At 33.1% G+C, this 21770-nt stretch overlaps 1 protein-coding gene and 1 long non-coding RNA gene across 4 annotated transcripts; both read left to right on the forward strand.

Moving 5' to 3' along the window:
* Window positions 1-10806: 10806 nt before the first annotated feature.
* LOC102594417 (phosphomethylpyrimidine synthase, chloroplastic) lies at window positions 10807-16623 on the forward strand. Of its 3 annotated transcripts, XR_367023.2 has the most exons (7): window positions 10817-10902; window positions 12573-12894; window positions 13152-13279; window positions 14002-14828; window positions 14962-15644; window positions 15768-15870; window positions 16032-16623. XR_367023.2 is itself a non-coding variant. In XM_006343981.2 (6 exons), exons 2-6 carry the CDS (start codon window positions 12587-12589, stop codon window positions 15775-15777), a joined length of 1956 nt encoding a protein of 651 aa, XP_006344043.1. In that variant the 5' UTR covers window positions 10807-10902; window positions 12583-12586; the 3' UTR covers window positions 15778-16419. The 3 variants fall into 3 exon arrangements, 2 of the variants coding, with proteins under 2 accessions (XP_006344043.1, XP_006344042.1); XM_006343981.2 differs by having other exon boundaries at window positions 10807-10902; window positions 12583-12894; window positions 15768-16419; XM_006343980.2 differs by having other exon boundaries at window positions 15768-16419.
* Window positions 16624-18110: 1487 nt separating this feature from the next.
* On the forward strand, window positions 18111-19571 carry LOC107059992 (uncharacterized). The gene is made up of 2 exons (XR_001473069.1): window positions 18111-18655; window positions 19040-19571. It is a non-coding gene; the product is annotated as an uncharacterized lncRNA (long non-coding RNA).
* Window positions 19572-21770: the final 2199 nt, after the last annotated feature.

A 21770-nucleotide genomic window follows, 5' to 3' on the forward strand; every position in this document is an offset into this window, starting at 1 on the left:
AATATATCCCTTAAAAGTTTATAATTACAGAAATCACTCAAACGGATACAATAATATAAGCGCTGATACATTAATCTGATGCGCGAGATACATTAATCGTTAAGTAAGATACATTACATTTTATACATGATACACTAATCTGATGTACATTTTATACATGATACACTAATCTGATGCGCGAGATACAATAATATAAGCGCTGATACATTAATTTGATGCGCGAGATACACTAATCTGATGCGCGAAAATGAGGGATTTTGGAGATTTGTAAAACTTATAGGGGATAATGGCAATAAGTAAACTAAAAGGTGGATTTCTGTAATTTTTCCTAAATTATTCAATACATTTGACATGTCCTCTTATTTTTGGCTAGATTGAGGACTTTGAAGGTTTGACAAAAGTTGCGAAGCAAAAAATATCCAAATTAATTTTATCCAATGACATCTAATTCAATTGTAAATATGAAAAAAATGTCACGATCCAAAAATGGATATGATGGCACTCGTCTTATCCCACCAAGACAAGTCAGCATAAAACCCAAATATCACAAACTCTGCGGAAATAAACTATAAATAAAAGTCTAATACTTTAATATAATGCGGAAACTCATAATCGACTTAAATATACCCCAAAACCTGGTTGTCACGTGTACAAGCCTCTAATGTGTTATAACAAAATTGAAAGAAAATACAAGTCTCAAATGACATTGTTTCTAGAATAGAACAAAATCATAAATAAGGAGAAAGAAGGTCTGCTGAAATGACAAGCAACTACCTCACAAACCTCCACAAGAAGCCTCGGACAAGAAGAGAAGAGAAAGAGTATCACAAAGATCCGGGATAGTAACCTACAAAAATGTGATAGCAAGAGGTGAGTACCAAACCACACGGTACTCAGCAAGTAAACTTCTAAACACAAGCTAAGAGAATAGAATACGAGTACTTCTTACACCCTCAACCGAACCTCTACAACTACAACCTACCTAAAATCAGCCCAACCTAACAGTTCCCAATTTACAAAGCACACAACTCAATAACAACACTCTAACAATTTCATAGTCTCAACAATAGGCTCAATATTCATCAACTACAAGTTCCACAGAAAGGCACTCACAAGATCAGCAACACACAAGATCAAGTTCACCAATGATAAAGATGTGCAATGCAATGTCAAGTATAGTGATGCATGTATGACCTAATGATACACACCCGCTGTCTCTCAGTCCGGGACCCATGGGGGACATATCTGTCTATGCATCCGTTGCGGCGTGCGACACGTCCCTCGATAATAGTATCCATCATGGTGGGCTACACGTCCCTCGAAATATAGTATCTGTCGCAGCGCGCGACACGTCCCTCGAAATGGTACATCCTATGTAATTTCTTATTCTTTCTCAATTCACATAACACTTGTCACATCCGTGTATCAAAACAATGGAAATGACATGTTCACAATAATGAGGAGATGACCATTTTCATAATAATGCACAATTCACAACACAATCGTGATACAACATCAACAATGAGTCAATAAGCCTTTCAAACCATTCTCAACACATCACACACCAACAATTAATCACATTGCTTTTTATTACCCCTTTTTCATCATTAGAATTATTCAACATGGACAAGTCAACCCATCACCGAGTCCCATTACTCCCTAACACATACCACAAGGAAATACACGATTATATGCACTTAACAAGGGTTTAGAAATTCAATTGCCTCAAATAATCGAACAATCACTCCGGGACTTGAATCTTCCCTTTTGCTGGACTTCCAAATCAATACAATCTATTCAAATAAACAATCACAATAAGATTTTGGAACTAACAACACCCCCAAAAACTCACCCAAACCTATAATCAAGTTCCTAAATCTTGATACTAGTTAACTTATCAACTCTTTCAATTTTCTCCAAATTTTAAGCCTAGGGTTAAGTTTCAATATCTCTAAATATTATAATTCTAATGGTATTCGTGTAATACAGTACACCTAATATTTAATTATTTATCTCAATATATCAACAATTAAATCAAATATGATAACTATAAGAAAAGCTCCAACCCAAGATGAATTAAGCCAACATTAACCTTCAGTAACAAGTCAATATGCACAAACTTGCCTATATTATTCAAAAACTTATCAAAAATATAGTCTCAAGTGATTAACTCATCATTAGATCATTAGCTTCATTAAATGATATCATCATTACATAATTCTTAAATATAATATGTTTACTATTATTTTGGCCGACATTTCCAACAACAATAACTAAAATTTTGGACTTTCTCTCAAAGATATATTATTATAATAATGTATACTATCTATCCTAGAAATACTACACATAATAAAAGTTGAACTTGAGGTTTACCTCAAGCATGAAATAATTTTCTTGCGGCACCAAACTGCCTCCATGTTGAAGCCGTAGGTTAATTATTGCTAGACTCCTTTCTTCTTCTTTTTACTAAATAAAAAAATATGTATTAAAAGTAATAAACCCTAATAACTTATTTTAATATGGGTCAAATAGTATAGGGTACTGAATAAATTTGAAAAAATTACATAAATCCCACCTTTTAGTTTACTTATTACCATTATCCCTTATAAGTTTTATAAATTTCCAAAATCTCTCATTTTCGCGCATCAGATTAGTGTATCTCGCACATCAGATTAATGTATCAGCGCTTATATTATTGTATCTCGCGCATCAGATTAGTGTATCATGTATAAAATGTAATGTATCTTACTTAACGATTAATGTGTCTCGCGCATCAGATTAATGTATCAACGCTTATATTATTGTATCCGTTTGAGGAATTTCTGTAATTATAAACTTTTAAGGGATAGATTGTATTTTTGCCTTAAAAGTATGTGATTTCTGTAATTTGCCCATTAATTTATCATGCCAATTGAGAAGGCACACAATATATTCAACTTCAATAACTTAAACGTTGGGCCCGTGCTTAGCACAGGCCGTACCCCTCTAGTTCTTCTAATATATATAGTAAGTATATCATATCATATATTACTAAAAGTGGGAAGCATCTATCTTCAAAGTTAGATTACAGTACCCTTATACTTAATCAAAATGTAATATATACCACATCTAATCTAATTAAATAATAATAAAAATGTATTATCTCTTCAAAATTAATATACATAAATATAAAATCACTAAATTATCCACACAAAAAAGAGAGGGCACTATTTGGCATTCATATTCCAACTAAAAGATAATGATACGTATTATGTTTCCAGTCAAATTAATGAAATATTACGGAAATTCATGGGATGAGAACTGAGCTGAATGTATCCATAATAAAAAAAACTAAAGAAAATATATCAAATCCCCCCTGAATTTGGCAGCACAACTTACTTTAGCACTTAAACTACACAGGCGATTAAATACCCCCTTAACATCTTTGAAGTGATTAAATGCAACCTTGCGAGTAGAATATCACTCTCACCTGCCACATCATAGCCATGTCACAACCATGTAAGCACCATGTCATTAATTTATCTTCTTTTTTTTTTTTGCCTATTCACCCTTTTTCTTAAACATTTCAATTAATTAAAAATGCATTTTAAAATCAAAATTGCCCTTGCTTCTTCTTTTTTCCCGACCATTTTCAGCCTTCAATATTTGTTTTCGTCTTCAACATTCATTAATTTATTTTTAAAAATAGAGCATACTTACTTTTTCTTCTTCGAACCCTCTCCTACAAATCTGCCATCAGAAAATGATATTTTCTGAAAGTATTCTTTTTCTTAACGACTCAAATGAAAAATGAAGGTTGTATAAGAAAGTTGATAGACCCACATTTTTTGCATCACAACTGATAGAATTCAAAATGGGTCACTTAAAAATCAAGAAAGTTTACATTCAATAATATGAATTTAGGTGTTGGGTTTTGTGGATTAATGAATGGCTAGTGAGGTGAGAGATGACCTTGAAGGAAAAATGACTAATATGGAAGAAGAAAGGTATAAGGAGTGCTTTAATGGGGAAGACAATAAAATAAAGAGAAAATAAAAAGATTATTTTTTTTTAAAAAAAATATTGAACCCACAAATTTCATTTATTTTAAACAAGAAATTTCACATTTTTTAAAATTTAACTTATAAAAAAAAATTTAAAAACTATTGGTTATATATTGGCCAATAAAAAAATGTCATGTGTATGATATTGCCATTCAGTTTTTTTATTTTTATTATTTCACGTGCTTTTAAGGGTGTGAGTACACTCACTTTGCCATGTCAGCTCTTAGGGTGGTATTTAATCACTTCAAAATTGTTAAGGGGGTATTTGAACTCCCATATAGTTAAAGTGCTAAAGTAAGTTTTGTTGCCAAGTTCAGGGGGGATTTGATGTATTTTCTCTAAAAAAAAAATAATGACATTTATTATGGCTTGGAATATGTATCTTTGTATATATTGTTTTGTGTTGTTTCTGTTCAAAGTAGAATATTAGTCTGAAGCGAATGTATCTACATGAATAAAAATGGAGAGAAATAAAATGAGTGTTTAAAGTTAGATTACAATTTTTCTCTTATATTTAATTAAAATAAAATACCTAATCTAATTGAAATAGTAGTAATTGTATTTAAATTTACATGAGATTTGTGATTATGCATATATTCAAAAGTCCAATTTAAATATAGCCCTTAATGATTTACCCATTAAGTGTGCGCTATTCATTGCTAAATAATTTGGAGAATATGAAGAGTTGCATTGAATAATTAAATGTCGACTAATTAATTAGGAGAAATAAATAGTTTGGAAAATAGGAAGAGCTGCATTGAATAATTAAATGTAGACTAATGAAAGAAAAGGTTCAAGGAATGCAAATTGAAATAAATAGTTATAAAAAGGCAAGAAAGGATTCTTGAATTCTTACTCACCATTTTTATAGGCTCTTGCATAATTTTAATTATTAATTAATTTCATCTTCTTTTTTGTTCTTGAAGAGAAAGCAACAATTTGAGAGAATGGAAAGTACCTAGAGCTATTGGCGTCTAGAGTTCGATTAGCCAGTAATATCAACTTCACTAAACAAAGTTCAACACAAATTTACTGTAATGCACAATGTTTGTGTATCATTATATATGAAAGTTTAGACACATTATTATTCAGACATGTAATATTTTAATTTTAGCATTCAAATATTCTTGTTATACTTTTAACAGTTCTTTCTACTTTATATGTAAAGAGAGAATTGATATGTATTTTAATTTTAATAAGAATAAGCTTGCATTTTTTAAAATCAATATATTTAACTATTATATACTCCCTTCATCTCAATGAAAAAGTTTGAACAAATTAACATGGAATACACGTGCAAAGCAGAGGTGAACTCAGGATTTGAAGAGTTTGGGTGCACCAATATAAACCTAGCTCAAATATGAGCTCTAAGCTAAACTTAAAATAAAAACAATAAAAAAAGGTCTTTAGTTGGATTCGAACCCTGATCTCAAGGTTGTATCTCTAGCTTGTACCAGTTGCACAAGGGCACTTTTATATTTATTATGGGTGCACTGTTAAATATATCCTGATTTCTACCAGTTTTTCAAAATAGATATACATATATACATATGATTTTTTCGGAAGTTACCGGGTGCACGTGCACCCCTTCTTCATAGTGTGGATCCGCCTCTGATGCAAAGCACGTGTCCAGATACTAGTATCTATAAATATATAATACAAAATATTGTACTCTGCATGGAATTGAGCAATTGTCACAGTTTAATTAGCGTGGAAAATAAATTTGATTTAATTTGAGTTAATGAGACTCAGAGACGTCTTCTTTTTTGCTAATATAATAGAAACTGGTAAATAAATTTACTTAATAAATAAATTAAAATGCTTACATACATGACAGCACATTTATTTTATAAACTGGGCTAGTGTAAACTGATTGTTTTATTTTATTCATCGCTAATTGTTTCATTTTCTAGCGGGATGTGTACACTACAATGGTGTTCATCAATCAATTTTTTTTTACCGTTTTACCTCTTTCGATATTAATCCCGAGTCATTTCTGATTGGATCTTGAAATTGGTTTCGAATTTTGAGTGAAAAGTTGTGAATTGTGGAAATTTTAAAGTTTTGAAAGACTAAAGTTGTTAAAAAAGTAATTTTCGGTGTCTTTTGGAGTTTCGAGTTTCGGATTGGAATTTCATCGATTCCATCAGTTTCAAAATGTGGAAATTGTTTTAAGAGAGTTGTTGATTTCAGATTCAAAATCTTTTTTGTGGATTTGAGGTCATAAGTTGGAAATTGTTCAGATTTTAGCCTTTGAGTTGACTTTCATCAGCATTCGGGATTCAGATGCTTGGATAGGATTTCTGAAAGTTTCGTTGGATTCAAGGGATGATTTTGGGCCAAGAGGAGGTTTTGATTGAATTTTGATCCCAAGCTTGATTTAGCCTTTTTAGGCGTTATGTTTGCTTCTTGTGACTTTCACGGATTTCGGGTTAAGGAGACCTCGAATTCGTGTTTCGATGGTTCCGTTGAGTCTGGAATGTTGAGTTTAGTCAAGTAGCATATCTGATTTGTTGTAAGGGGTTCCACACGAATCCTGAGGATCCTTTCGGTGAATTTTGTGCCTTATGTGAATATTCTGTTGTTGGTGTCTGTTGACCTCCACTTTCGCGTAGGGTTGGGGGTTAACATGAAATTTTTATTATTTAGCATGAAATTTTGTTTATCGCTAATTTTTTTTGTTTTCTAGCAGGGATATGTACACTACAATGATGTTCATCAATCAATTTGTTAGGTATTATGTATGTTGAATGTGATCTTTGGAGTTGCTATTAGCTAGAAGCCTAGAACTAGTTACCAAAATCATTAATCAATTATCACCTTGGTGTGGCCATTGCAAGAATCTAGCTCCAATTTTGGATGAAGTGGTTGTATCATTTGAAAGCCATCCGGATGTTCTCATCACAAAACTGGTAAGAATTTTGTTACCGTCCCCTGTTATGGATCTAATTATGGGACGCTACAAGACAAAATCAGAGTTAAGTATATTTGTTTCAATTTGTTTGTCTGATTTTGACTTGGTACAACGTTTAAAATGAATTTTGCGGTTTTAAACTAGATATATCATATATGTAGAACGCACCAAAATGTTCATTAATCTTGTGGTATTAAACATGTCATGTAGAAAGTTGAAATTAAAGGATTGTCAAAAGAGTAAAGAAACATTCTTTTTGAAACGGACTAAAGAGGAAACTGCAATAAATTAAACAAACTGAAACGGAGGGAGTATGACTTTTCCTTATTTACAGTTTCTTTGATGATCACAAGTTGCAACATCTGTCCAATTGGCTTTTGGCTGTAACATAAGAACAAAATACCATTGTGGCATAGCATAGTTCAAGAGTGAATAGGTTAAAATCCCCGTAAACTATCATTATTTCGCGAATTTCATATCTAAACTATTGAACTTCATGTGACCCTCTTAGACTATAATGTCCTTTAGATTAGTAAAAACTCCCTGGTTGAATATATGGAAAAATATTTTGGGTAACTTGCTAAGAGGCACGTGAAAGATGAAATCGTCTTAAAATGAGTACACGTGGTACAATGAGCTCACGTGGTACAATGAGCTCATGGTTAGAGCCGTCAATATGGGCTAGGCCCGTTGGGCCGGCCTGGCCTAACCCGGGATTTAATAGGGCTGGGCTAAGATTTTTGGAGCCCATTTAAGAAAAGGGCTTTTAGCCCGGCCTGAATAAGCCTGCTGATTTGTGGGGCTTGAGAAATATAGGTAGGGCCGGCCCGTGGGCCAAATAAAAATAATTTAAAAAATATAATATAATATTAAAATTTAAAATTAAAGAGAGTCCAAACTCAAAATCTATTTAATATTTAATTAATTGAAACCGCATATAAATTGCAGATGAAAATGAAGATATTAAGACAACTTTGCCACAAGCTGATTCAGATACGCTTGATGAAGATGATCATGAAGTGTTGGATACACCATAGATTTCATGATGTGTTAGATACACCATAAGTTTCATGATTTTTTTTAAGGAGTTTATTCTTAACATTTTTATGGTTGGAATATTGTTACATTTTTTGTGTTTTAATGTGACAAAACAACTAGGTTAATATTTCTATTTAGATATTTATACTTTTATTTGAAAAAAACTTAATAAATATTATAAAGATAATTTTATTTGTGGATTTGATTAACAAGTAGTAACATTAACACCATGTAATATTGTTTTGTCGATATTTATGATAATATTTTTAAATTATAATTTATAATTTATTTTAATAATTATAAAAAAAATATAATTTTAAAAAAAGTGGGCTGGCCCGGCAAGCCTGTAGCCCACGTACTTGTGGGCTGGGCCGACCGTTTTCTGGCCCACACCAAAAATGGGCTAGCCCGGCCTGACCCGTAAAATATCAAAGCCTGTATGGGTTAGCCCGGATGGGGTGGGCTAGCCCATATTGACAGCTCTACTCATGGTAGTTTTGGGAGTTTTGTGAACGTTATTCTATAGTTTAGATATGGAACTCCTAAAACAGAGATAATTTTTTGGGGTTTCTAACCTATTCACTCAATCCTCTTCTTCTTTTTTCACGTAACGTGTCACATCCCTCTAGGGATAATTTAATATGAATTCATGATATTTTAGGGTGGTATGTGAACATAATAGTTTAAGTATGAAACTCGTAAAATGATGATAATTTAGAAAATTTTGAACTTATTTAATTTACTCCATGGTGCAAAGTGTGGAGGTGACAGTTTCTTATTGATGATATTTTGTAAGGCACCCAAAATATCACAATTATTGTTTTCTGATATTATTAGCTAATGCCTTTAGTCTATTCAAGGAAAACTACAAAAGAGACACACACTAGGCCTAATGGCCCCATTCAATATTTTCACCATCTTTTTATCACATCATTTTTGGCACCTAGTCTTATGATCTTTTTCATCAACTTTAGCTTTTGGCCAGTGTCATTTTCCAGCCTAAAAATAATGCTATCATCATACTCTTATCTATGCAAGTGTCAAAATTCTACATTTTTTCTTCATATTTCAATAGACTTGGAGGTAAAAAGTAGTATAGTGGAATCATCGAAGTGAGCACAAACTGATCAAGACATTGTTGTCATTGAAAAAGGAAGTGTTGAACATTCGAATAGCAAAGTTACTAACAAGTTTTACCTTTACTAAGAAGTGAGATGCATGATTGCTCACTTATAGAGGTGAAGATAATGTGCGTTGAAGGGTGTGAAAACACAATTAATGTGAATGTCACTTGTGAAATTTATTTTCTTAAACCCTGCAAATTGCACTTGTGTTATCGCCATTAATTTGGAGTCGTGCAGGGCAGCTTGGAGTTTTGGAGATTATGGTAAGCTCCTGACTTCTGGAGCTACCGCTTTCCGTATGTTTTGGCTAGGCTTAGTCTTTATATTGTATTCAAAGACAGGTTGTACTTGTCTTCTATTTGTAAAAGCCTTGTACTCCTATTTTGGATTTAGATGATCAACTACTAACTAATGCCAGGTCTCGTGATGGTTCCTGTATTGTTTTTGTTGATTTTTGCTTTGTTTTAAGCTCTTGCTTCTTGTTGTTGGCTTTCGCTTGGTTGTTCATTGCTTATGGCACTGGACTAAGGGTTAGGCTTACCTACTAGTGGGGTGTAGTAGATGTCATCGTGACCTGAGAAATCAGATCACAACAGTTTGGTATCAAAGATATTTTCCAAAAATTCTAACTAATCGAACCTGAGAAAAGTGAAAATTTCCTTCCATACAAAATTCACCGTTAATTCTAGAAATTTCTCAAATGATTAAAGATGAAGCAAAGTTACTTTATTTTATTTTATATTAGTAAAATCACTCGATTTGTGTGATGTATCTAATCACTAATGCAAATTAGGAATTAGATTGGCACAAAAATCCTTCTTGGCATTTTAAATTTTAATTTATATTCTATGTGGGATCCAATTAGTGGCCTAGTATTAAAATTTATGAAAACATATACCTCATCTGATCATTTTCGATCTAAGTGCTTGTTTTTTTTTTTTGCACGAATACCCTTTATTAGCCTACTTTTCAAATGAAAAATATTTTTTTTTCTAATGTATTCAGATACATGTGATTGAAATATTAGTCAATTTTAATATGTGTTTCAATCATATATGACTGAGCACAATTATATATGAAAAAATTGGACGAATGTTAAATGAGTTTGTTAAATTTATTGTTATATTGACAAATCGATAATTAAAGTTTGTTCTTGATAATGTATGGAACTTATATTTCAAATTTGAGCTTATTTAGAGTATATTTTAGTGTTAAATCGTGATTGAAATTGTTGAAATTCAAAGAACAAATTATTATTATTTGTGCCGATGTACATGTCTGATATTCCAATCCGTCTTTACATGTATTTTAGTCATGTATGATTAAGGTGCAAACTACCTGAAACGTTCAAACATACATGACTAAAAGTTCAATTAATTTTTACACTTGCCTTAATAAATAAAAAAATGTTCGAACATTATCTTTGCAAACCACACTTTCAGATGCAAATATTTGAAATTATCAAGTTTTAGGCGTGATACCTTTTCCCCAAAATGAATAAACTTACAAAATAAAAATAAAAAAATTATGAAGTGGATATAAATTAAATGACTACATAACAACAGGTACTATTTGTGCACTTGTCACCATAATTTTCAAATTATAAAAAATCTAAGTGCAGGTGGGGCCCAATTAGTAAGCCAGGTAAGCACAAATTTATTTGTTTGAGTGAGTGAAAAAAAAAAAAAAAACCCTATAAATTAAGCACAACCATTAGTTATTGGAAATATCGTCACTCATATTTTTCTCCACACTCATTCCAATTCTCATTCATTTGCTTGAGGTACGTTTTTTTCTCTCCACTTTTCTGATTAAACTATTAACAACTCTTATAAAATGCTTAAATTTTTCAAAAAAATATATATGTGTGTTTTTGAAAAATCTACTATAAAATGTTTACGAGTGTGTATCGAATCTGATATGGGTGAGGCAACACAACAACATTTATGTGTGGAGAGTCTAAGCAATATAGATTAAGCTGATATATAAATTCTTTTATGCATACCCCTCTCTCTGTATTAGATCTGTATATTCATTACTAAAATAGCAAAAATTGATCGTAGCTAATACATTTTTTCGTTAATTCATGTTTCTATTTAGCTATAGAATTTGTCGATAGCTAATTCCCCTGTGTTTTTAGTAGTGAAATAGTCATTTGAGATTTTAGGCAAAAGTAAAAAGAAATAAATAGAATAAAATACTATTTTTTGTGGTTTAAAATCACTGAACTTATGACTGGTTATTTAGAAAATAAATTTGATTGAGAAGTCCATTAAATAAAAAAAGCCAATTAGGCATGCTAAATCAGCTAACAGGTGGCTTTTCATGCCAGCAAATAAGGCTTGACTATTGTTCTTTGGGTCTAATCGCCTATTTGACCAACCTTCTGAAATCACTTATTTTGAAAAGTAATTTTCAAAAGAGTACTTTTCGTGAAAAAATTATTTGTGTTTGGTAAATTATTAAAAATAATTTTTGAGCAACAATTAGTGTTTGGGTAAACTTTTTAAAAGCGATTCTTATTGTATTTTTCTCAAAAGTGCTTTTGCAAAGAAACTACTTTTTTTTAGCTTCTGAAAAATAGTTCCAAACATCTCTCTTTTTTAAAAATTAAGTATAATTTACATAAATCTCATAGTGTTAGCTAATTATATTATTTTCCTACTCTTTTCAAAATTACAAAAATTCCTTAAAATGTATGGATTTCAAATACATTACTGGACTTTCGGATATATCAACACACACATACAGATACATAGAAGAGAGAGATATTAGAGAGGGAGCATATGTGGATACATAGGAAGGGAAGTATCCGAGAGGGGATAGAGATGTATCAGTGAGATAGGAGATGTATCTTAGAGGGGATTTAAGAATTTTAGAGATTATGGTAAAACAAGATGTATATTTAGGTAATGTTGACTTGACACAGAGTTTAGGATAGGATAATGTTGAAAATTGTGGTTCAAAATATGTCACGACGTTACCCTTTAGGGTGGCCTCGTGGTTTGGGCTTGGGACTTCCATGTTGGAGGTCTCAAGTTCGAAACTCCTTGCCAGTGAAAGCAAGGGGTTTGCCTTCTAAGTCGAGCTCGTCACACGGGGCTTGCCTAGTGCAGGTTTCCTCTCCTGTGTGGTTTGCAGGCTATTGCATAGGTGTGGAGGTTTAACCCTGTGCGCACTCAAATGGTAGTGGCGGTGTGTTTCGCTTGTCATAAAACATATAAATACCAAGTACTTTTTTGCTATAACATATGATCTAGCTACAAATTCTGAAGTCTCCGAGATTCGTTTTCCATTTTGGTTTGTGATATTCAACTAGTAGCATCACTCACTTTTTTTTGTATCATTACAAGCATGACTTGTTCTAAATAAGTGTTTTTTTTTCTCATTCTGCTAATATATGAATGAATTTATAGTACTAAATTTGTGACACAATTGCTTTGTTATCCTTAAACGTTGATAGAAAGATGGCGTCTGTCCAAACTGCTTTGACATCACTCCTATCCAAGAAAGGGAACAATCATCCACAAGTAAATGTTCCAAGAAGTTCCTTCTTGCCAGGGTTCGATTTGACGGGGCAAGTTGCTGTTACGAGGAGAAGGGAGACGCGTTTCAATTCTTTTTCAAGCCCGAGAGCAACACTAACCTTTGATCCTCCCAGTACTGATAATAAAGAGAAGACAAAGCCAAAGCACACTGTTGATCCTAATGCTCCTGATTTCCTGCCACTTCCAGCATTCGAACAATGCTTTCCAAAAAGCTCCAAGGAATACAGGTCTGCCTAGAATCCCTCATGTCTTTGCTTATATATTTCTACAAGATAACAATATTTGTTGAGGATTCAGTATGTGGAATTTGTAACAGTAGTATACTATTGAGACATCTCTTTGATAACTCGAGTGAATTAAGTGGCTAAGCGTTCAAAATCTCATTGTATAGCTTCACAACAGAAATGCAGTACACATGCTTTATTCCAAATCTTTAAGCTCATTGGTTCACGAAATGTTTATTAGTTGAATGTGCGATTTGCAGTGAAGTTATGCATGAAGAAACTGGTCAAGTGCTCAAAGTCCCATTTCGACGTATCCATCTTTCCGGGGATGAACCACATTTTGACACTTATGATACCAGTGGTCCTCAGGGTGTAAACCCGCATGTTGGTATGCCTATTAACTATATCTCCCCTTGTTCCTTTTGATGATAGCATCATAATGAATGCAGAGTTTTCAATAATCTTTTAGATAAATGTTACTGGTATCTGCTTACTAATTCGTTTAACCAAAAAGGTTGCCTTACTATGAAGTTTCTATTTTCGATTCTTGGAAGTTGAATTATCTGATCTTGGATGTTCATCCTTATTTCATAATTGTTTTCTTTTAAAAAGATCTTGAATATTATTAGCTCTTAAAATGATCCAATATAGGCGATACCAATTAGTTGAAAGTAAGTTTTCGTCATGTAGGTTTGTTTACTTGAAGTACAATATTTGTTTTAGTCTTTTCAGAGATTTATTTACTAGGGGGAAATAATCCAATATAGAAACCTCTTAGTGCTATAGAACCTTATTCTTTTAACCATTGGATTGAGACGAGTTTAAATGGAGCGATATAGATAGCGAGGATTCATATAGTCGACCATAACTAATATGGGATTGATGCTTCGTAGTTTATCTTTTGTATTATTAGCTATCAGTTTCCACATTTGTTTTTTTCTTTCTTTTCATCTGTTCAAGTTTTGCATATATTCTTTTCACTCTGCTGAAGACAACCTTTCGAATGAAAGTTATTTGTACTTTATGTCAAATGAAACATTATGCTAAATGTCATGTTGTGATTTTTACATTATGATTTAGAACATAATCTATTTATATGCATCTAAATAGGACTTCCCAAGCTGCGCACGGAGTGGATTAACAGGAGGGAGAAGTTAGGAGGACCAAGGTATACTCAAATGTTCTATGCTAAGCAGGGAATCATAACTGAGGAAATGGCATACTGTGCTGCTCGTGAAAAAATGGATCCGGAATTTGTGAGGTCAGAAGTTGCTCGAGGCCGTGCAATCATCCCTTCAAACAAGAAGCACCCTGAGTTGGAGCCAATGATAGTAGGAAGAAAGTTCTTAGTGAAAGTCAATGCCAACATCGGAAACTCTGCTGTTGTAAGCTCAATTGAAGAAGAAGTTCACAAGCTTCAATGGGCAACAATGTGGGGTGCAGATACGATTATGGATCTCTCTACTGGTCGTCACATCCACGAGACTCGTGAGTGGATCTTGCGTAATTCTGCTGTACCAGTAGGCACTGTGCCAATTTACCAAGCACTAGAAAAAGTAAACGGCATTGCTGAGAATCTGAGTTGGGAAGTTTTCAGAGAGACCTTAATTGAACAAGCTGAGCAAGGTGTTGATTACTTCACAATCCATGCCGGAGTCCTTCTTAGGTACATCCCACTGACAGCAAAACGGATGACTGGAATTGTTTCTCGTGGAGGCTCAATTCATGCAAAGTGGTGCTTAGCTTATCACAAGGAGAATTTCGCTTATGAACATTGGGATGACATACTTGACATCTGTAATCAGTACGATATATCGTTATCAATTGGTGATGGACTGAGACCTGGTTCAATTTATGATGCAAATGATACTGCTCAGTTTGCTGAGCTCTTGACTCAAGGGGAGCTGACTCGCCGAGCTTGGGAAAAGGATGTACAGGTAAATTACTAATGCTGTCTATTTCTGTTTCAATAATTAGCTTTTTGTTTGTCTATTTCTTCACCTGAATATCAGTTTTGAGCTACCTTGCTAATTGGTAACGCTTTGATGCAAACATTGTGTTTTATTTCAGGTTATGAATGAAGGGCCTGGACACGTACCAATGCATAAGATTCCCGAGAACATGCAGAAACAGCTAGAGTGGTGCAATGAAGCACCATTTTACACTCTTGGACCATTGACAACTGATATAGCTCCCGGATATGATCATATCACCTCAGCTATCGGTGCAGCCAATATAGGAGCACTCGGGACTGCACTTTTGTGTTACGTCACTCCAAAAGAGCATCTTGGTCTGCCTAATCGCGATGATGTGAAGACAGGGGTAATATCATACAAGATAGCTGCTCATGCAGCTGATCTTGCAAAAGGTCACCCGCTATCTCAAGCTTGGGATGATGCACTTAGCAAGGCAAGATTTGAGTTCAGATGGATGGACCAATTCGCTTTGTCATTGGACCCCGTTACTGCAATGTCCTTCCACGATGAAACTTTACCAGCCGATGGGGCTAAAGTGGCACATTTCTGCTCGATGTGCGGGCCTAAGTTTTGCTCCATGAAAATAACCGAAGATATAAGGAAGTATGCTGAAAATCATGGTTATGGAAATGCAGAGGAAGCCATTCAGCAGGGCATGGATGCTATGAGTGCAGCGTTTCAAGCTGCTAAAAAAACCATTAGTGGGGAACAACACGGTGAGGTTGGCGGTGAGATCTACTTGCCAGAAAATTACATCAACTCTTTGAAGAGCCAAAGGTGAGTATTACATTCTGCAAGTCCTTTAAAGACACTCGTATTTGTTACCTTGCAACACAATGCAGAGTCTTTGTGTATTCCGATTTAAGCTCCTATAGCTTACCTTAATGAATACAATTTCAGGAATATATAAAGCTCGAAAACTGGCTCAGAGATTTCTGAAGTGATCACAGCTCCATCGGCCAGTCAAGGAGGCGGTAGTAGGAGCCTCATTATCAAGTGTTAGGTAAGTATCTAGTTTGGTATTGTTAAATAAACTGAGACAACAGCCTTGTTCAATGAAACTCTCCTTTGTTAGTAATAAGAAAACGCGTATTTTCTTGTGTTGAGTCTCTTATATCTTTAAGTTTTATTGACACGAGAAAGCACCGGGGGTGTCTGAATCAGCTTCAAATGCTGACTGATCAGGCTGAGAAAGTCCCTTTGAACCTGAACGGGATAATTCCTGCGTAGGGAGTGTGCAATTTTCTTTTCTTGCTTGCACAGGGATGGAGATTCTCCGAAATGGTTGAAAATTCAAAATTAAGCTGATCCTGCTCTTTGCCAGGACCAGTTTATTCACCATCTATTCAAGACACCATCTTGTATTGTTTGTTTTTTTGGTGTCCTGTACCGCATTGAGGCCTGACTAAATATAGATTCGTAAAAGAGCTCGAATTCGACACCTTTGGTTGATAGTAAAGGGGTATTTATCACTCCATCACAACCCTTGTTGGTAAGGCACGTGTATGCCTCTGAGAGGCGACGGGTTACTTACAATTGACCAATTTTCTCATGGTTACTACTCTAGTCTTGGTTGGACAATTGAACACTCAGTAATATGAATGACTCAATTGCAAATATACCTTCATATTTTAAAATCAATATTACGAATTCAGGATCTAGAGTCGATAGGTTCAGGGTAAGTATGTCTTATTATATGTATATAATTAATTTTTATCCACATTCGTATACATATCTCGAGCCGAAAACATTTATATACCCTTTATATACATTGAAATTAAAGAACTTTCGAGTATTATTGATTCAAATTACAATGAGTTACCATTAGCAATGAAAAGGAAGTTCTTCAAAAATCATTTAATATGTAGAAGTTATTAATTTAGAACTTCAATAATAAAAAGACTATAGTCCTGAATTCATGAAGCTTCAAATTCTGATTTCACATTTTTAACGTATAAAACCCAATGGTAACATTTTCCTATTTTCATGATAGTCATAATGATCATTATTGGCACGTTAACATTTGTAACGGCTGGAGTGGATCTCGAATTTTCCATTGCGAATCAGTGGGAAATTTGTTTAATAAAACATGATTTTTCTATTCATTTCTCATTGAACTAGCTCACTGGAAAAATGAATGATGAGAAATAAATTTACACCGAAATAGTAGGAAACTTCCCTGTTTTTTTTATATGAAAATATTATTATTATTTCTTTATTTACTGATCCATTCAAAATATTTGTAAAAATAGCCACGAAACATTTTTCCGTAGAAAAATAGTGATATTTTTTTTGTAGCGGTCACTGTTGGATAATTTCCATTATATCAAAATGTAAAAGAAGAGTCTATTTTTTTGTGGGGCATCTTTTGATTTTGCATTTGATGGGATTTTCTTGAGGTTTTTAGTTAATTCTTTTTTCGTCTCACAGTTTCCTTTAAATTCAACATCTAAAAATTGTTTTAAATGTTTGATTGATAGTAATGCTTACTTTTGATAAACTTTAAAGAATTAAAATTGCTTAAATATAAATTTAAGAGATTATTTTGAATTTACTATAAATCTAAGGGACCATTTTTGTCGAGAAAACAAAAGAGTTCAAGACTAAAGTATAGTGCAAAAAAATTGTAATCATGATTGTTTGTGTTGCTTGAACTTTTCAAATGGATGCATGTTGAATCTTTTAAAAGTAATACATTTTCCAAAAATTCAATATAAATATGATATTACTTAAACAGAGTTCAAGAAACCAACAATGATCCCCTTGTTTTGCCATACAAATCAAAGTCCAGCACACAAAAGTGTAGTATAGTGATTGATGAAATGAGTTGAACATTGTGAAGTTTTAGGTTCAAATTTCAATAGAGATAAAAATATTTGATGATTTCTTCTCATTTATCTAAAGTCGCTTTGGAATCTGGTGGACAAAGCTATTCAACCCCTATGCTAATGAAAGGTAACCGAACAAACTAATTTGAGCACCACGAACGAATGACCCATCAAGTTCGAACTGACATAGGTGAATCGGACCAACACCTATCAACCACCAACAAGGAGTCGCTTTGGTTACGCAGTTTGGTTAGCAGGCAGGCCGCCTTCCTACATCTGCGGGCCGGTAGGCCATACCCTAGGGGGGTCGAGGGCTGCTATTTGTACTTTTTTTTGGGCGAATCTCGATTGAAAGAATCTCCTTCGGCTCCGCTACAGTCGCCAAAAAAAGACTCTATTTCTCCTGCTATAGGCCGCCTTCCTATATCTGCAGGCCAGTAGGCCATACCCTAGGGGGGTCGAGGTTTGCTATTTGTACTTTTTTTTGGGCGAATCTCGATTGAAAGAATCTCCTTCGGCTCCGCTACAATCGCCAAAAAAAACTCTATTTTTCCTGCTATTAAGAATCAAGAAATGCGGAACTTTTTCTCTTCTTTAAAGCATCCTTAAATTAAAGGCTTATAGAAGGCACTTTAACAAATGACGTAAGATGATGCCCGAAATAAGTGAACTAAACTGGCATTCAATCTCTTTTGTTGGAGTTTTGGGGGTATTTCTTACAAAGACGCTTACACAAACTAACCGAAAATCCTATCTAAGAAAGTGGCTACTAGCTCAAGTGCTGGTGAAAACCTCACTTTTTAGTGATAGGAGGGTTTTCCAACTAAGCCGAAGATATAAGCTGACGGTCCAGGTGCAAGAGAAGACTTTATAAGCCGCTTACTCGGAACTTGTGCTTTCATATCCATACTGCTTTCCTTCATAGCAGCAAAGGAGAACGCGATATTGATTCAATCGGAGGTATACTACTATTTTGATCAAATCAACTCTGAGTCAGTGCTGGCAGTCGCCTTCATTAAGTTAGGTTAGTGTGTTTTGCATGCTTTTCTCTAAGCTCATATTGAAGCTCATTGGTCAAGAAGTTGTATTCCATTAATCTAACTTTGTTCGAGTGGCTTGGTCCTCTGACAAGGACATCTCTTTCTCTGGTTTAGTCCTAAAGTCCATTAGGTCATGACATTTATTTGATTAGACGATTATCAGGTGATCTAGAAGACCTAATCAATGAGATTTGGAGCGGTAACGTTTTACTTCTTCATTTCATGTTCTAACTCCTAGTAATAGAATGGGAGACCTACACTTGACACTTGCTATCTTGATGACTTTCTTTCATATTGGTTTCAGGTTCATACTCTGCTTCCTAATCCGGAAAGATCGTATGTCAATGTTCTCAGGATAGGAACTTCCACTTTTCTTAGTCAGAGTATGGGCTTGGGCTTCGATTTGGGACTCCGAATCAATCAATCGAATGGGAAAACATCTTTCCTCTTTCGCTTTTTCTCCACACCTGCTCTTGTGGCTTCCCTTCCGGGTTCATTTCATGCCCCCTCCGGTTACTCTGTCCCTGGCATCCCTTTCTTCCCCTTCATCTTCAGGAAAGCGGGTAAACTCATGGCCTATTCCCTATTTGATTCTCTAGGATGTGGTCTCTTTTTGTCTGGCCATAAATAGTGAGTGAGACCTCATGTTCGCCGGGTTTTTTCAAAAGATTTGGTAGTTAATGGAGAACGAAAAATCCTTAAGCGGATTGTTATTCTTAATTAGATGAAACAGTGGTTGACTTGGTTTTCTTGATATCATATTGTAGCATTTTCACGAGATGTGTAAATAATCAAAGTCTAAATTGCAAAATTGAGCAATATGAAGCAAATGCCAACACATTCTTCAAAAAAATTGTCAAATGAAAACACTCTTTCTAAGGACCACAACATGCAACATCAATTAAACTTCATCGTAATAGGTTATCAATTTCATTTATTTTGAATAATTATTTCTTATTAATTAAAATTATAAAAGTTGTTGCTATGCAACTATAAGATCGTCACCGATTCAAGTGATAGAAATAATTACTTTTTTTAGAATTATGGAATAAACTTGTATATAATAGACTGTTATGATCAAATCATTCTCAAAATCCGATACACAACAAAAGCTTAATACACCTAGATGCCTTTTGATTTATAAAAATTAAACTCAGAAAGAAAAGTGATTAGATGATCCTTTTCATCATTCTTTGATTGAAGACTCATTTTGTCCATCTTTTTCTTGGTGCCCTTTTCCCATTCTTTTTAATATCTTTTTTCCACCATGCCTCCTTAATTTATTTTCCTAATTGACCCCATGGCACCATTTCACTTCACTTTTATCAAATTATATATTTTGTATTGTTAAATTTAGTTTTGAATAAGATAATAGATGGATCAGCCAAAGCTTTTCTTGAATTTGTTTATAATACTCTCTTTGTCTTAATTTATATGATTTATTTTTCATTTTCGTCGATCTAAAAGAGAATGACACATTTTTTTTTATATTTAATAACAATTTAATTTTTAAATATTCATTTTACCCTTAATGAAATGATTTATAATCATATAGATATCTATAACATTTTAAATCATAATTTCAAAAGTTTTTCTTTATTTATTTATTAAATTTCGTGTAAAATTAAATTACATCACATAAATCGGTGCTCCATTGGGGCTACTACTTAAAGGCTACATGCCCTAGCCGCCGCTAGCATTTGAGCTTTAATGATTACTCAATAATCTAAAAAAATTAGTTGGAAATATGGTGGTAGAATCTTTAATGATGACTTTATAATCATTAATCTAAATAGAGAAATTGTTTCCTTCTCGTAACTTTACTAACATGGAATATCTAAAGTACACAAACGTTTTTAATTTATTCGCATTATGAATATTTTTTTATTTTATATAATAATTAAAAAATTATTAATAGATTGATCAATTTTATTATTTGTTTATATTAATTAATCTCTCAAAAAATGAAATTCTTAGATCTTCAAAAAATAGTTTAAACTTTCGGAGGTCATATTAATTAGAGAAAATTGTATAAAATAGCAAACTATTAATTCAAATTAAATGTTTAACCACAATTTCATTTAATTCTAATCTGTAGCAAATATTTTGTCATTCGCCTCTCTCCTCATAAATCTCGCTCACCACTCTCCATGATCTCGCTCGCCACTCTCCCTCGCCTCTTTCACTTTATACAAACACAAATGTATAAATTATGTTTGTGTTTATATAAAACGAAGGAAAATTGTATATACAAATACATATATTTTCGTCCTATACACTTATAATTATACAAATGCAGATCTTCCGCTACTAGTTCTCTTTGCCTTTCTCTCTTTCTCGCTTTATACAAACATAAATTATACAATACAAACACAAATTATACAAATTACAATGTATAATTTGTATTGTATAAAGCGAGAGAGAGATTTGATATACAAATGTTTTATTTCGATTCAATTGTATACAAATTCAAATTTTATGCAGATATACAAACACAATCATTGATACATATACATAGTAATTACATATATACAATTATCTAACTGATATACATATACAATCACTGCGATTTTATACAAACGAGATTTCTGCTTGCGATTTATACAAATCAGATGCCCCATAGCAAGCTATATTTGTTATGGAGCGCAAATAGCAAAATTGAAGTTATAAAGCGCTAATATGATTTTTATATTTGCTAAACCTAAAAAAACTAATTTTATTCTAAATTAGTTAGTGATCAAGTACTATCTCTGTCCACTTTTAATTCTCATAGTTTTCTTTTTTAGAGTTAAACTATAAATATTTTGACTCACATTTTATGATGTATTTTTTCATCATATTGATATGCAAAAAAATTTTGCAATTTATAGTACTTTTTGTATAGTTTTTGAATATCTAAATTTTTTGTTTAAAATATGGAATTAATATAATCTAATTTAACTTTAAAAATTAGTCAAATTGACTTTCGAAAAACGTAACATGACAAATAAAAATGGATGAAGAAAGAATTATGGAACAAATATTTATAGTAAGAT

This window comes from Solanum tuberosum, unplaced genomic scaffold (assembly GCF_000226075.1).
Source record: "Solanum tuberosum cultivar DM 1-3 516 R44 unplaced genomic scaffold, SolTub_3.0 scf00052, whole genome shotgun sequence".
Lineage (NCBI taxonomy): Eukaryota > Viridiplantae > Streptophyta > Magnoliopsida > Solanales > Solanaceae > Solanum > Solanum tuberosum.

Coding starts and splice junctions, on each gene's coding strand:
- LOC102594417 (XM_006343981.2), top strand. CDS start 12,587: ATGGCGTCTGTCCAAACTGCTTTGACATCACTCCTATCCAAGAAAGGG. Junction 12,895..13,151: donor AAAAGCTCCAAGGAATACAG/GTCTGCCTAGAA, acceptor TGCGATTTGCAG/TGAAGTTATGCATGAAGAAA. Junction 13,280..14,001: donor GGGTGTAAACCCGCATGTTG/GTATGCCTATTA, acceptor GCATCTAAATAG/GACTTCCCAAGCTGCGCACG.